The 17197-nt window shown below is 41.4% G+C and overlaps 1 protein-coding gene across 3 annotated transcripts; it reads right to left on the minus strand.

Moving 5' to 3' along the window:
* Positions 1-1726: 1726 nt before the first annotated feature.
* Positions 1727-13195, minus strand: RNF138 (ring finger protein 138). 3 transcript variants are annotated; one of them, XM_054285320.1, is made up of 7 exons: positions 12908-13195; positions 11875-12040; positions 10263-10378; positions 7433-7501; positions 6840-6945; positions 5924-6031; positions 1727-4552 (listed from the first exon to the last, which is right to left on the minus strand). In XM_054285320.1, exons 1-7 carry the CDS (start codon positions 13018-13020, stop codon positions 4484-4486), a joined length of 747 nt encoding a protein of 248 aa, XP_054141295.1. In that variant the 5' UTR covers positions 13021-13195; the 3' UTR covers positions 1727-4483. The 3 variants fall into 3 exon arrangements, with proteins under 3 accessions (XP_054141295.1, XP_054141294.1, XP_054141293.1); XM_054285319.1 differs by lacking the exon at positions 1727-4552 and adding an exon at positions 4572-4958 and having other exon boundaries at positions 7433-7498; XM_054285318.1 differs by lacking the exon at positions 1727-4552 and adding an exon at positions 4573-4958.
* Between the last annotated feature and the right edge of the window lie 4002 nt (positions 13196-17197).

Consider the following 17197-nt stretch of genomic DNA (forward strand, 5'->3'; position numbering starts at 1 on the left):
ATAATTAAATGCTACTCCATAGAATGCATTCAGCAGTGATGGCTCCTCCCTCCCCCCTTGCCCTCAATTTCCTAACAGTGTGAGTTGTGGTGAGGCAATAAATGTAAAATTCACTTTCTTAGCTCTTTCCTGATCATGTCCACAAAAATGTTACAGATAAAAAAAGCTGGTTAGAGTTGGAAAATGAAGAGGTGAAACTGGTTCTTCCCAAAGCAGACCTAGAGTTTGAGAAATATAAGAAACAGTACAGACCTATTCTATTCATGAGACAAAAACCCCCATGCTTTGACCCTAGTAAGTCTGGCAATTCCCTGGGAAGTAGAAGTTTTAACATTATTGAAATGCCTCCTCATTGCAGACACCCTGAATTTTGTCTCCTTTTTTATTTTTTTCCAAATACAGCCACAACAGGAAACAAAAGAAACATGATTTCTAGAACAAATGTACACTGTATGGAGAACAGACTATGTCATTTTTGTGCCCTTTAATTGCTTGTTTCTCCAATTCTAAAAGAAACCTGAAAATGCCTTCATCAGACATTCTTGTGGCTCTTCTATCTTGTAATAAAGCAGCCTTAAAGGATGCCAGGTTACGTAGTCATTTCACAAATGTGCACTTTACCACATGTAGTAAACACTGTCCCATTCCCTAACAGTATTCATGAGTTGGTGTCTGTTTCTGCATAAAACAAAGGATATAAAAGAATACACCATTCACTCTTTTATAGCAGAGTCACAGACACTCATTCAAATCTCACTAGACTCAAAAGTCAAATCTAAAAAAGAGGGGCCCAGAAATGCTTCCCAAACACAGAAAGCGTTCTAGTCCCAACTACCTGTCAGAAGATGAACTGCGTGCACAAAGATCCCCCTCTCTCCCCAGGAACGAGGCCCTGGCTTAAGGCTGGAGAACAAAGGGCAGTTTTACAGAGCTCAAGTATCCAATAACCAAGATACTGCCAATGAAAATTAAACACACCACATGCATTCTCTCTAAGTAGTGAAATATGAATTGCAGTAATAAAATCAAATCAAATGAAATCTCTAACAAAGGGCTAATAAAGAGATTCAGGAGATACAGTGGTTTACTTAGAGATCACAAAATTAGATTATATGGGGAAAGAATAAATTAATAAAAAGGAGATTTACATAGTTTTGTTACATTTCCGTCATTTAAAAGAACACATTAAGTCAATTTTATTACTGTATCTGCGTGTCCTTAGAATGCAAAAGCACAAGAAATAACCAGTTTTTTTTCAGCACAACAAAGGGCAGAAGGAGAAATCATCTAGCTGCCACTTTGCTGGTTAAAACTTGTAACCAGCCCAAATTTACTGGTAATCCTTTCTTCAGAAAAGCATTAAATCTTCTCAGAAAACCTTAAAATAACAAGGTTTCTTCATGACCCCAAGTGTTACATACCTATTTCCATCTCCTTTTAGAATGTAATTTCTCTATTTACATTACATAGAACAGCAACAAACAAACATGGAAACAAGAAAATATGCACAAAGCAGATTTGGGCCAACCTACAATCTTTTCTGCTTGATGGAAATACCCAAGGTATGATATAAGGTATCTTGTCTCAGCTCACAGACGCATCACCAGTCACATCTCATCATTCCAGCAGCATACACACTGTTCCAATACCTCAAAGTGTGAAGACATACACTGATCATATACTTAAGTTTTAGAAAGCATCTGAAAAGGAAGAAGTAGCACCAAGGGAACTGATCATCTTTATTATGCAACAAAAAGACAAATAGAAAATAAAATACTTTAATAGGAAAAAACCCAGAAGGTACAATTCAAACATAACATATTGAAACCATACATAATGCAACATGAACATGAAAACATTGTTAAGAAGCAATCTTCTAGTAAAGATTTAATGTTTTGGGCATCACCCATCACAAATACACAGCTTTTTGAGCATGTCTGAGTTTCAGTGAGAAAGATCATGACCAGCAGCAACATATTCAAATAATTTAATTTTCATTAAACGCTTACCTAGTGAACGTATTGGATGCAATATCTTAATATTAAAAGTACAAAATCTTAAGCAAGGCAGCACCTGCCAATACAGATTTTAAATAAAGAGGATAAACATTTTGAAAGGTTTTTTTGTATTGCATTAATACACACTTGTTGCTTTAAAATGTGTACTCAAGTCTCTCAACATTTAAACATGACTAAAATGCTCAGAACTATGCATCAAGTGACAACTATTTATTGCTATAGAAAACATTGTTTCCCAGAGTTTTAAAACAGATGTCATCTCACTCGTAATTCCCAAGATATATTCAAGTAACAGAAATAACTAGTTCCAGCATCCATGAGGCATTCAGAATCTGTATTGGCTGTAGGCATTTATTGCCAGATCATATAAACATTTTGTTGAATCTAAAAAAGTTAACTAGACTTACATCTAACTGTTAAACTCCTTAGGAAATGTATGCAGTAATAAATCACCATAGTATGTGGTTTTATTTTAAAAAGGTAAAACTTCATCATCGGGTACCTTGATGTTCTTTTCTGTGTAAGGGCACTGTTTAATAGTTGGCTTTGCTGAGCAAATGTAAAAATCTACATTTTTTTCTGTTGGCTCAGTGAACCACTCCAAATCAATGTGGTCACACAAGCACTAGAGATGACAGACAAGTGAGAATACACAGACGTGTATGGGGGCAAACTGGAAATTGGAATACAAGTTCCAAGTGTGGTCTGCTGTCAAAATACTGTAGTGAGACAGTAACAAAATGCACAAAATGTAGTTATAAAAAAAGTATAGAAGCTTCAAACAAGGTTTTTGAAATAGACAGCTATTTCTGAAATAAACAACTTTCTCTGAATTTTAGCCAGCAATGCCTTTAGTAACGTTTTACACTCAAAATTAGGATAGAAAAGGCAAGTTAAAATGTATTGTGGGTTAGTTCCAACACTCAATAAATTAGAACTTTCAGTTCTGAAACACATTACATTGTAAAATGAGGCATTTCAACCTTACCAGTTTTGGAATATGAAATATCTCAGCATTTAAAGAATAATCAAAACCTTTGTTTGGAGAGGAACAGGGAGGCAGGGCACAAGAAGCAGACTGTACTTGGGCTGCACAACTGATATTACGACACATAAAGCACCAGCTAGACTAAAAAAATTACTGGGGATGTTTTCCACCACAAAATATGCAATGCTCATTAATAACAATAGCTTGACAATGAGTGATGGAAACACAGAATGCAGTTAGTCCTAACAGGTGTATGTTCAGAACACTATTTAAAACACCAAAACATATACTGTGCAGCCTTCTTTCCCCTTCTCCCTCTTAATCTAACGTAAAGGATCCTAAAGTTTTTACAAATGGATTTTCCATCTAAATTCAAAATTGCATTATTTGTAATTTTTCCAATTTTAACAATGTTCTTGCTGGGAAGGTGGAAATCTAGAACAGGAACTCTTAAAGTATGTTGGTCACTATTTTAGAGTAAGTTTTTTTCTTCTCAACAGTTTTTTGAGGCCTTTAGGTGCAGGAGATGTACAAGTTTTAAACAGCTTTACAGAAATAAAAGGTTTTTGTAGGTGTGAAGCCAGTTTAGTTATTTAGCTACACAGCCTTCCATGAAAGACAGGACAGACCAAAACTTCAATTCCAAATACAAAACTAGTGGTTCTTAAAAAACTCCAGCAAGACCTGTTCACAGGTATAGGCCAAAATAGTGTACCTTTTGCATGTCATCTTGAATTGCTCAGAAAATATGTAACCTTCCTTAGGAGTACAGATAATATGCCTCATCACATTAGTAAGCAAGCATCCTATTTTAGTTATTCCCAAAGAGGAAAAAATAGGTTTAGTTATTCCTAGGCAATGGCATCATTCTTTCTCAATGAAAGGTGAAAAAAAGCCCTGCTCTGCATTGTTGATCAGTAGAAAAGCAATTTTTTAATATTTTAAGCTGTTGTTATTTTCAGTCACTTAGCAATAGTAAAAAACAATCACAATATCAAAATAAAATTAGTCCTTGGCAGGACAAATGCCTGTCCTTGGCAGGAAGAGAAAAAAAATAAATTATCATCTCATAAGATACCTTAGAAGACAGCTGAACTTGAAGAAACCCAACAGTGCAACAGAGCATCACTGCATGTCTTTCTAAAGATACTTTCAAAGTAGGTTTTGGTGAATTAAAACATCCTACATTAATCATATGAACATGTAATTAACAGAGTAGTAAAACTTAGAGAAAAATCAAGACAAGAGTGAGAAGTTCCAAAAATGTCCCTACTTCCATAGGGGCAGAACTCAGTCAAGATGTCAAGCCTGAGTTTCAGCAAAATCATTTATCAGAAGTCCTTATGAGTGTGAAAAGAAGCTTAGCCCGAAAAGTGGGTACTGAAAAACATTTTTATTAAAATACCCTTCGGATCACCAACAGAATAAAGTAATTTTTCTTTCAGATAATCAGTACGAAGATGAAGGGGGTTCTACTTTAAAAGTTCACATGACAGGATTCTTGAACTGCATTTTGGTATTGGGCTTCTTCATCAAGCTGAAGATTCTAAACAAAATGAAAACATCATCAAAATGGACAAATACTCAAGATATAGCATAGCCATTAGTTTAATCATTCATCTGCTATGTTATTACATAGGAAATGGGACCCAGACAAAGACTCTGTGCTACTAGATCATTGTTTATATTGCACAGAATCTTTTTATTGAACCAAGTACCAAGAGACATATGAGACAGGAGAAGAATCAGTAGAGTGGGACAAGCTCATTAAGCAGAAGGGTCCATCTTCTCTCCCAGGCTCAATTGCATCACAGAACAGCCAGCTCAGGAAAGCTGACTGTGTCACACAATTCTTTTAACAGGGCTTCTAACCAGCCACAACATCCTCCATTAATAAAACCAAAATGGGATCCCCAGACAACACTAATCATAGATTGTTGAGAACACAGTGCCTAAAATGGGAAAGCAAACACAGAACACAAAGAGTCTGCTACTTTTTGCAGGAATATCCTCCAGGTTCTTAATATGCCAGAGTGATGAACCTTGTAAGTGCAATTCTGGCAGTTTCCCCAAATCAGAATTCCTATCACCAGTTTTAGGTCATCATACATGCACTCACAGTGAAGAGCCCAATCCCTGCTATCAAACCCGAGCTCCTCAGGCCTTTATCACAGCTCACTCAGCTCAGAGGACAAGATACACAATCTTTGCCATCCTGACCCAGTGGGGCTGCCTGTGACTCAAATACTATACCAGTTGCACACCCCAAAGCCTGTCAAACTCTGTAGTAAAAGCCACAAACTCTCCAGCTCTCTGATCCCACAAGCAGAACCCAAATGGTTGGCTTGATTTACGAATCAGCTACTGACTACATCTGTTTATGTAGTTCTCCATCTACTTAAGGTCATTTACTCAAAGAGAGCCTGAAAAGAGACAACCTAAACATTGATTAAGTGACGCATCTCTTTTTCAGTCTCTCTCACAACATACAGGAAGAGCAGCTGTAGCAGCAATAGTAGTCAAGCTGCACATTAAGTCCTGAGAATATAACTTCACAATTTCTGCATTAAAAGGTCAATAATGTCCATAAAAAGAGTAGCATCTATTTTATTTCTCCCAGAAACAGCAGTAATAAACTGTTCTAATAAACTGAATAAAAGAAATAAATAGCTCAGATTGAGAACACTAAACCAAAGACTTAACTCATCAGCTTGGAGCAGTTTGACTACTGACAACACCTATTCCCAGTAGCACTTCATATTGATAAGAAGCAGACCTGTCTGTTTATGAGTTCCATAAAGAGCAGAAACACAGCATGTCCAGAACATGTTAGGTACAAAATTTTTATTTGGCATTTTAATTTTTAGGAAAAAAGTTATTGTTTATTCCTCCACACATCAAAGAAGAAAAAGCTTACCACAAATTCTCCGTAGTCAAACCGGTGTCTTAGATTTAGATGGCTAACAAGATTTCTAGTAACCTGGTTAGTATCTGCCCAAGGAAGAGATACACAAATAGGACAGATCTGAATTTGGAGGGGGAAGAGAAAAGACAGAATGAAAAAAAAAGTTATTGGCAATACAGAGTGCATTAAAGACATGTTCTACTGGAATAACTAGTCTATTACTCATCCACTATCAAAATACAGTAAGACATTAACATCAAATCATGCTGCTAAGTGTGCTTTTCCTCAATTGTGTAACATTCATAAACTACATTTCAACTTGGTAGATTTCTAAAGTGTTTCTCTTTGGAGTGAAAGATTATCATATCTGTCTGAGTTAATTTAGAAAAGAGACTACTGCAACCTACTCATTGTTTGGGAGATTTTTCATACAATTGAGATGATCAAGTAAACCAAAAGAAAAAATAACAAGCCCTATACAGGTGAAAATAATAGAAAACCAAAGAGATTTTTCTCTTGCAGACCCTTTGGTTACCTTGGATTACTTTTAAAGTAACTGTAGGTTTCACATGAAACAGTAGTTACGTTACAACTGGGATTCTATAGAAACAGACCTGAACTACTAAATAAAGAAGAGTTTAGCATCAGGCTCAAAAACTGAGCCTGTTTCACACCAAGATAAATGAGACAACTAACTCAGAAATGTCTTAGAACCAGCAGGCTAGACATGAAACGTTTTCACATCAAAGTCACTCCTCTATTTAAATGCACTGCGTGAAGTGTATTGTCTGTCTTTCTCAAACCACAGTGACTGTTACAGTATATAGTAACAGTATACAGTATATAGAGTAGCGACTGCACAGTTAAAATTGTCCACATAATTACAATGAAAGTAGCTTAAGAAACACACATGAGCAGCTCTACTAACCACAGGAACGATCTGATAAAGATGTCTATTATTACAGTGATCCAGCAAGCGCTGTCTGGTAAAATTGGCCTCCTGACACAGGGGGCATTTGAAGGTTGGGTGTCCACTGTAAACAGAAATACAAAAGCATTAAACAGAAAAGAGAGTTTCAAAAGTAGTGTTAAGAAAGCATACGAATGAAGCTATGATTGTTTTCCCTTGCTTTGATAACAACAAAAAACCCCCCACACCCCCACTGACATATTAGCAGATCTAAAGGTGTCCCAGTGCTACTACCACATTGCAATTTTGAATTTACTAACTGCAAATTAGCATGCCTAAATGCACTCTTCTGAGACTTGGGCTTCTTTTGTTCCCACTGCAGCTACACCTGGGTTTTGCTTTCTTGTAACACCTTTCAAATCCTTCAGGAAACTACTAAAATACCCAAATTCTAACAGATACAAGTGTACAAGAAACTACAGGATTCTATAAATACAGCTCCTGGTGTTTTTGTGTGGGCTTTTGTGTTTTGGTTTTTGCATTAGCAGAAGTTTTCACTGCGACTATCAGAATCTATTTTAATAACAACTATAGATAAGTAAACAACCTACCTTGTTTCTCCTTGAAGTATTTGATTATTAGCCATCTCCCCAGTATCAGGTATAGGATCACTCCTGCTACTTTAAATGAAAGAAAAAAAAAATTGAGATCATTTTACTCAACTATCAACATTTTAAAAGTTTAACAGTAACAGAGATGGGGGGGGGGGAATATACATTAAGTCCCATGAATTTCAAGGCAACATACAATGGTACATATCCTAACCTTCACAACTTTTCCTTTGGATCAAGGTATGTCTCAGTATTTACACAATCACCAAAGCTGAAAGAAACCTTCAAGATCATCTGTACAACTATCAACCCAGGACCACCATAATCACTCCTAAATCATATCCCTAAGTGCCACATCCAGACACCTCTTGAACATCTCCAGAGACAGTGACTTAATCACCACCCTGGGCAATTTATCCCAATGCCTGACCACACTTTCAGTAAAAAAAAGAATTTCTACCATCTAATCTGAACCTCTCCACGTGCAACTTAGATGGTGAGGCTATTTCACCTCATTCTTTCACCTCAAGACATGGCAGAAGAAGCTGACCCTCACCTCACTACAACCACCTTTCAGGTAGCTGCAGCAATGAGGTCTTCCCTGAGCCTCCTTTTCTCCAGGATAAATAACCCCAGCTCCCTCAGCCACTAACCATAGGACTTGTGCTCCAGACCTTCCAGCAGCTCCACTGCCCTTCTCTGAACTCACTCCAGCACCTCTATGTTCTTCCTGGATTCAGGGGCCCAGAACTGAACACAGGATTCGAGGTGTGGCCTGACTGGTGCTGAGTACAGGGGGACAATCACTGCCCTGATCCTGCTGGCCACACGATTTCTGATGGAGGCCAGGATGCCACTTGTCCCAGCCTGTGGCACTGCCTGGGGTTGTTGTGACCCAGGTACAGGACCTGGCACCTGGCCTTGTTGAACCTCACACCATTGGCTCAGCCCATTGATCCCATCTGTCCAGATCCCCATGCAGAGCCTTCCTGCCCTTCAGCAGATCAACATTCCCACCCAACTTGCTGTCATCTGCAAACTCACTGAGGGAGCACTCAATCCCCTCATCCAAATAATCAAAAAAGGTATTAAACAGGAGTGACCCCAAACTGAACCCTGGGGAATACCACTGGTGACCAGGGGCCAACTGGATGTAACCTCAATCACCACCTCCCTCTGGGCCTGGCCATGCAGACAGTTTTTTTCACCCAGAGTACACCTGTCCAAGCCATAGGCTGCCAGATTCCCCAGAAGAATACAGTGGGATGGTGTCAAATGTGCATCCACAGTCACTCCCTCATCTACTATGCAGGGGTCACTTAGTCATAGAAGGAGACAAGGTTGATCAACCAGCACCTGACTGTTGTAAACCCATGTTGGCTGGGCCTGATTCCTGGGTAGTCCTGCACATACCAAATGATGGCACTCAGGATGATCTGCTCCATGATGTTCCCTGATACACCAAGGTCAGTCTGACAGGTCTGTAGTTCCCTGGATTATCCTTCTGATCCTTCTTGTAGATGGGCATTACATTTGCTTATTTCCAATCAACTTGGACCTCTCTGGATAATGTAACTACCATGGTGATGCTTGGTTGTATACTACACAACTTCACAGGAAAATTATATATAATACCACAAACATTTAGTCAACAAGATGGGCAATGCAGGTGACAGCCAAGTATTATGAAATCATTATGAAGTATATGAATGTAAGACAGGTAGCAATTTCTAAGTTTTTTGACTTAGGAAGGTGTAAAAGGCCTTTAACTGTCATGTATTCACACAAATAATTTGCAACTTTCAACTACAACAAGGTACGTTTTCCTACGCTGAGCACAAAATAAACCTTTTTCCTAAAGGAAGGGTAAAGCACAACATTTTAGAAAGTAAATTTGACTGTATATGCACCTGTAGCTAAGCCAGAAGAAACTGTACAGACATGCTAAGAACATGAATATTTACAGTCACAAATATAGTAATGGTAATTTTTTTATACTTCTGTGATATTACAATCACAGGTATTCTACTGTAGCAAACTGCATAAACAGTGATATCAGAATATGCAGACACTTCAGTGAAACATTGCTGCAGCTAATTCCAGTAACAGCTTCAACTTTCAATAGACTGATGGGTTGAAAACCAAGCACAGAGAACTTCAGACTGCTAAAAATAGAAAATCAATGGCAAAAAAAAAAGGATATATATAATAAAGCTCTGTGGAATGTGTGGAATGGACATATAAAAAGCTTTTCAAAAATAACCCAAAATTCCCACTCCTACATCAGTGAGAATATATGAAAAAAAAGGTTAGCTTTACTGCCTGAAAACAAATGGCAAGTGTCATTTGATTTTATGGTGTGGAACATACTGGAATTCCTTATATATTTCCTAAGAAATCTGTTCAAAATAAAGTCAATCAGAAGGCAAAAGCTTGCACAGTAATGTTTTGAAACAGGATACCCACTTAAACAAACTTAGGAAAGGGGAAGGAGAATAAAAATAGACAGGAAGTTCTCCAGAGGTAAATATTATTAAATATGTTACAAAGTAAACTGCTCAAATGCTGTCAAGGCAAGGAAAGCAAACTACAAATATTAAATACTTTTCAGGAGAGTCTCTAGAAGACATTTCAAAGCCATCATGCAGAAAAGTTTTCTTCTGTCTGCTAAGAGTAGAGAAAAAGACCTGGAAAAACTCCTATTCTGAAGCACAAGATTTGGATAATAATTAATGCAAAAAAGAAGAAATGCCCTGGAAAAAAATACTTTCCATGGGGGAAGGGGGTGGGGAAAGAAGATGCACTGTTACACATAGAACACTCTGATTACCTGTTCCCTGTTGCATCTTGGGAAATCTGTAAGTTTGGCATAATTGAAGAAACACCATATTCATCCTGATACTTCTTACACGTTTTATAATGCTGTCTCATCCATGAAAATCTAACCTGAAAATAAAATGCCAAATTACTGAAATCATATAAACAATCCAGGAATAGATAGAAGGAAGAGATAATTCTGCCAACAGAAAGCAATCCTTGCAGGAATTATTTAGACCTCCTGTGCAGCAGAAACCAGAATTTGTGTCTCCCTTCTGAGCATGAACACTTTCTTCACCAATAGGACATCTCCAATTCCTCTCTCATCACAGCCAGTGTCACTCTGTGAGACTGGAGAACACTGCCACTCAAACTGCTGGACATCTGAGAGCTCTCTCAGGGATAAAAGATACAAGAAAACACCATTAAACTGAAACAAAGTCACCGGAACTACACCACCCAGACCAAAGATCAGTAGGTGATGAGCTAGAACAGAGAGTGGCGGTGAGGATGGGATAAGCACCACTGCTCCTTCAGTCTTCTCTGGCCTCCTGTTACCTCATGCAAGGAACATTTTCTTTTTGCATTAGGTGTGTTCATTTACTCATTGGCAGGGGAGGGAAACAAACAGGTGAATGATCACCAACTTAAGGCTGCCTATTGACCTTTAATTCAAATTAAGAGAATGAGTTGCTTACATTTGCCAGAAGACTGCTATGTTGGACATGCCCCTGAATTTCAGGTCCAACAGCACTGTCAGAAGGTGCTCACAGGTCTAGAGGCTGGACAAGATCGTATCTCACGTGCCTGTGCCTAAATTCCATAACAGTTATTCTGTTTGGTTCTTCTGTCCAGTTTACCAACTTGCTATCAGTTTCTTTCTCCCCACTTTTCATCCCAATGAATCATGTGGAACAATGCAAGCAGCTAAGGGTTCCATTAGTGCTGATCTTCACATTGGCAGAAGTCCCAAGTGAAATGAAACCAACATAAAGACTACCTGGATTTGATGCATTTTGTTATAAACAAAAAGCATGGCAGCAATCCCACATGTGTTTATATCAAAAGAGACATAACTCTTGGTTTCAGTGAGGGTCAAGATTTCACCCAGCGTTCCAAAAATAATGATCCCTTTAGAAAGGAAATGAAAGGAATGTAAAAGGACTGATGGGGAAGGAGGAAATGACATATGATTGATCATGTGGGCACTGCAACTAATCAGCTCACATATTTCAGTTTTAAATTAAATTTTATAGCAGCTCAAAGCAGTTGCATTTCTATTCTGAGAGCTTCTGAGGTTTTCCATATATCTGCAATTTTCATGTTCAGCTCCTTAACTTTCCTTTTGCCAGCTTTATAGCTATATCCATTTTTTCCATCTTTTCAGGGGGAAACTGGCACTCCACTTAAAATGCCTTTATTGACAATTCAAGATGCTCTTTCAGTTTACACCTGTTAGCTACAGCTAGCAGGCACTGCATGCCCAGTAAATGCACAAGCCATACAAAGCTAAGCTCATATTGCTATAGGCTCTTCAGCTCCAAGATGAGAACGACACATAGTAAAGGCGTGTCTGGACAAAACCACAAACAATTTATTCAACTTTTTTTAAAGTTTTACTCTACCTGCTTCTCACAGCATCTACAGCCCCCAGAAGCTTTCTTCATACTGTTTTCAACATCTAGAGCCCTTTTGGGATACGTTCTTTCTTTTTTAGTCACGCTCCCCCGGCAGAGAGGACAATGTGTTCCACTTTCTCTTATAGCTGTCAAGAAGCACTTCCTGCAAAACCTAAATTGAAAAGTTACCACAAACACAGGTTAGCAAAATATACAGAGTTGAATACTTTGTCCTTGAAGAGAGCTGGACGATTGTCAGGAAAAAAAAAAAGAGAAGTATCAGAGTAATAGTTTACCAAATACAAGTTTGACATTTAAAGGAAACAATGGTGCTTACGATGAAGTATATGGAAATCAGGGGAGCTTGGCAATGCACTCTAGATAAAACTCTTCTTATTTATTGACTGGCATTACCGAGCTGCATACCAGATTGATCACTAATGAGATATTAAATGGTGCAGCAAGCACGTGATTTTAGACAATCTTATCAGCGTAACTCCTGTTTATTGTCCTTAAACGGAGCCAAAAACCACCGCAAAGCTTCATTCAGCACGCGTTTCCAGAGACCTCAGGTCACCAGCTTTTGCAGCCCTCCTTCCTTACGCACCAGCTGCCAAAGCTATTTTGCTTTTCTACAAAGTAGCACGTTGTAATCAAACGTCCCTCTGGAAAAAAAAATGCTGAATAGATGAACTGAAAAGAGAGAACAACTCACACTACCGTCCTTGTTCGAAAAGGAACGGGGAAAACCATGAAGTTAAAAACCGCGAGTCAGCTCAGACAGCACAGCCAAACTCCCCCACCGCCGAGCAGACACCCGGGGAGGTGGGGGGGCTCCTCCTAAACCACCGGTCCTCGTCGGCTACAAAAGAAAGAGGCGAGGGGAGGCTGCAGCAGCACCGGGCTCGCATCCCCACCGCCAGCGTCTCCAGGCCGAGGGTCCGTGCGCCGGGAGCGGGGGGAGCCGAGGCGCACAAGGCGGAGAGCCGGAGGAATCGAGGAAAAGGCTGGGGAAGGGGCGGGGGGTCGGGATACCCACACGTGCTGGCAGTTGGCGGTCCTCACGGGCGTTTTGAACACCTCCTGGCACACCGGGCAGTAAAAATCATCCTCGTTGAAGCACGCCGGGGCCGCCGCGGCCCCCTCGGCCATGGCAACACGTACGGGCCTCTCCGCCAGGATCGGGGACGACGAACAAGCCCCGCCCTGGCGGGCCGAGGAGAGCCCGGCCCCGCTTCGCTCCCGGGAGGCGCTGCCGGGGGTCCGAGAGCGGATGGCTGGGGGCACCGGCGCCGGGTGAGATCCGGGCCGAGCTGCGGCGGGGCAGCGGAACCAGCCCGGCCTGCGCTCCGCCCGCCGCCCCTCGCGGCTCCGCCCGCCCGGCCCCGGCGGCCCCCGCCCCGCGCTCTACCTGGCGCTGCCCGGGGAGGAGGGACCCGGCAGCTCCGGCCGCGCTCCCGGCGGCACCCGGGGGGGCAGGGGCGGGGCCGGCGTTTCCATGGCGATCGCCTCCCGGCCCGGCGGGGCCGCTACGACACGGGCCCCGCTCCGCCCTGTCCGTGAGGCTTCCCCGCTCCGCTCCGCCCCCGCGCTGTGCCCGCCCCGCCGCCCTTCCGCGCAACAGCGGCGCTCGGCAGGCTGCGCGGCGGCAGCGCCAGGCTCCGGGGTGTTTGTGGCTGGAATTGTCCAGTCCCCTGTCCTCGGCACCCGTCAGGCCGCACCTCGAATCTGTGTTCAGGTCTAGGGCCTTAATCTAGGAAGGACACTGGGGTGCTGGAGCGAGTCCAGAGAGGGGCAGCAGAGCTGGTGAGGGGTATGGAGCACCAGTGGGGAGCGGCTGAAGGAGCTGGGTTGTTGATCTTGGAGAAAAGGCGGCTCCTTATCGCTCTCCGTCTGAAAGGAGGGTGTAGCCAGGTGGGGATCAGCCTCTTCTCCCGATTAACGAGTGACGGGACAAGAGGAATTAGCCTCAAGCTGTGCCAGAGGATGTTTAGGTTGGACATTAGGAGGAATTTCTTCAGGGTGATTAAACATTGGAATGGGCTTCCCAGGGAGGTGATGGCATCAGCTTTCCTGGAGATGTTTAAGGAAAGATGTGGCACTTGGTTCTGTGCTATAGCTGATTTGGTGGTGTTCGGTCATAGGTTGGATTTGATCATCTCAGAGGTCTTCTCCAACCCAACTGATGCTGGAATTCTGTGACTGGCACTAGTGGTGATTTTAAGGGGTAGTTTTAGGGACATTACTGAGAGTCGGGGCAGGCCTTCCGAATGATCCTGAACAAAAAAAAAAAAATAAACCCAAAAAACTTAATTCAGTGGTATGACTGTGTTTTTCTACCAGAATAAGAACTTTAAAGAATATCTGCTCTATACTGATGCCCACAGACTTCTCCAGGTAGAGAAGACTTTGGACCTGTTAAGCACATCTAGTACTGACCTCATCTGGAAATAACTCTTGGCATATAAGCAAAAACTAAAATGTTGAAAATGCTTTTAAAATAAACAGATTTGAAGAGACTATATCAACAATATTAATTTGTGAAGGTTGTAATCATAATAAATCTAAGATTCAGATTGGGCCGTGTCTTTTTTTGCTCAGAGATTATGGAATAGTTTGGGTTGGAAGGGACCTTAAAGGTAATGTAGTTCCATCTGCTCTGCCCTGGGCAGGGACACCTTTCACTAGTCCACATTGCTCAGAGCTCCATCCAAACCTGGGTTTGAACACTTCCAGGAATGGAGCATCCACAACTCCTCTGCGCAACCTTCCAGTGCCAGGACTGAGAGAAAATGGATCCTTCCTCTTAATTCCCCTGTGTCCTTGACTGCAGCTGTCTGTACCATAGTCAGATGTTCAGAGGAGATCTCTGGATGGGAAGATTCCCCCTCTCTCGGGCCTGGGGTTAGACTTTTGGGAAAGAGAGAGTGCAAAACATTAAGAGCTGTGGTTCACCTATGCTTTCAGACTCCAGCATTTCAAAACCAAATGAAAACCTAAATGCTTTAGACATCCATCAGAGCTGGTTCTTTTAGTGGTCAGCAGCAAGAGGCAATGCCCATGACACCATTGGGGCTCTTGGTTTGGAGGGGAGAGGGACCTGCAGGGAATGAAGCTGAAGCTGAGGTCTCTTCAGGTGAAGATGAGAGAGATGAACCATCCTGTGATTCTGTGAAGGATGTTCTTGTTCAATGTCTGTCACAATGACTATTAGCTATTAATGTTAGTATCGTCCTAAGGAAGAGCAGAGACAGCACAACAAAAGCCAATCGCTGCCTGAATACCTTCTTATTAGACCACATGGAGACAAAATTTGCATGCCTCTAAGTACCAAGAGTTCTGAAACTCTCAAGGGAAGCACTTCCAAAGCCTTTGGCCCAAAGTGAAAGAAGTTGCCTGGGCTGGGATATTTGCTGCTCATACTTCAGGTTGGGAGAAAATCTGGTGGAAAAGGCAGAACTCCTTGGGCAGGGATCTCCCAGGAGAAGACATGCCTGGGATTTGAGATGCTGTGGTAAGTTGTCCTCTGGTAACCATGGCTGTGCTAGCTCAGAGGTTACTGCTATCCTGCTCTCATCCCTGCTGATAAGGGTTACCTGGGCTGTTCATTGGCTGGCAAACCTCCTACTGGTTAAAGTGATTGATTATCTTCCATGGAATGGAGCAGGCAGCCAGACCAGTCAATCAGAGCGGGTGACTAGCAGCAGTTGGTGGCAGTAACCTCATCAGCACTGCAGGGATGGCCAGAAGAAGACACAGAGCTACACCTTAAGTGCTAAGTAGCCTGCAGACACAAGCTTCTTGTACATGCTTGTGTCTGTGAGGATGACACCACACCTTCAGAGGCAACCTAGACAGGCTGTGACAGTACATGAAAAAGAAAAATTACAGTAGCTTCAGTTGAGATGCTACACAACTGCCATTGGGGTACAGGCAGCATGGCCTTCAGCCTCAGCACACAGGAGGCCAGCAGAGATGGGTTTCCAAGTCTTTTACTCTTCTTGTATGACTTCATGGTCTTATGCATCAGTTTCTCAATCTTTAAAAAGGGAGCAGGTTTTAATCACTAAATAAGACTGTTAGGAAGTTTAATTACTGCAGGTAAAGAAGGTTATGTCTTTTGAAGGCAGGTGTTAAACAAAAACAAAGATTTATTACTAATGCAATATGATAGATCCCCTTGAACTTTCTTCAGGAGACTGCAGTATTTATTGATTAGTAGCTTTGGCAGGGGGAGAAATTGTGCAGGTGACTTCAGGGAAGTAAACTACAGGAAGGTGTCTGTGAAGGCATTCATGCTCTTGTTAACATTATTGTAAATCTTGGTCCTTTAATAAAGCTGTGACCTTGGAGCTGACAACTGGTGCACTATGGAGCAATATAGAGCATGGCACAAGCCTTGTAAATCCTTCGTAGTTTTTGCCATTCACATAAACAACATGTAAAGAGAAATCAGGCAGCTGAAGTTTATGAAACACATTTATTTGAAGGAGAGCATTTTAAATCAGACTTTTTAGATGAAATTAAACCAATGGCCCTTCCAACTTTTTATTCCTTGTGATAAAATGTGTTCGTGAAATGAAATCTCAACAGTGAAAACTTTTAGAACTGCTTGTAAACTACTGTTTGCAGGGGTAAATTGCCACTCAAAAAGTACATTTTAGATCACCTTTGCACAACTATTGTACAACTTTGTAGAAATATTTTTGTACAACTATTAATCTGTTGCTTTCTTGACAATGCTGGTGCAAGAACAGCACATCTACTTGCCAATATGAAAAATGCAGAGATTTGTTCTGTGGGAGCAGTCAAAGATGGATGTGAGCAGAAGGGAAAGAGACAAAGCTGTATAACTGCGGAGGTCAAAAGGTGCCATGTGCAAGAGGAAGGATATCTCTTTTGCTCTTGCCAGATGTATCTGCAAACACTGGCAGCCACAGACAAAACTAAGGGCAACACTCTTACAACTTATTTCATACATGTAAAAAGTTTTCTGGGTATCCAGGAAGCCATAAATCAAATATCTTTTCCCCTATGTTTTAGGCTACTTTGCTCTAGCAGACTAGATGGTTTTTTAGTTACACAGATCTTCCCACCATATCAAGCAACACTGCAACACCTTTGGAGCAACACTGTCCATCTTTCTGACCAAGTTTTCTTTTGCGAGGGCAGTTATCAAAGAAGAGGAAAGCAAATTTCCTAGGCACGTGAAACATTGAGCCTTTCTCTTCCCAAAAAAAACCCACTTTCTGATTCCAAAATCTTAAGTGTAGAGGCCAGTTTCCTTGTTAATATGTTACCATGTGAGTAAAGCCACTTTAATCACTGT

The sequence above is a fragment of the Melozone crissalis genome, unplaced genomic scaffold (assembly GCF_028551555.1).
Source record: "Melozone crissalis strain CALT ecotype California unplaced genomic scaffold, PUWL_Pcris_2 ptg000042l_1, whole genome shotgun sequence".
Taxonomy (NCBI): Eukaryota; Metazoa; Chordata; class Aves; order Passeriformes; family Passerellidae; genus Melozone; species Melozone crissalis.

Coding starts and splice junctions, on each gene's coding strand:
- RNF138 (XM_054285318.1), bottom strand. CDS start 13,020: ATGGCCGAGGGGGCCGCGGCGGCCCCGGCGTGCTTCAACGAGGATGAT. Junction 6,946..7,432: donor ATACTTCAAGGAGAAACAAG/GTAGGTTGTTTA, acceptor TTCTGTTTACAG/TGGACACCCAACCTTCAAAT. Junction 6,032..6,839: donor TTTATCAGATCGTTCCTGTG/GTTAGTAGAGCT, acceptor CTCCAAATTCAG/ATCTGTCCTATTTGTGTATC.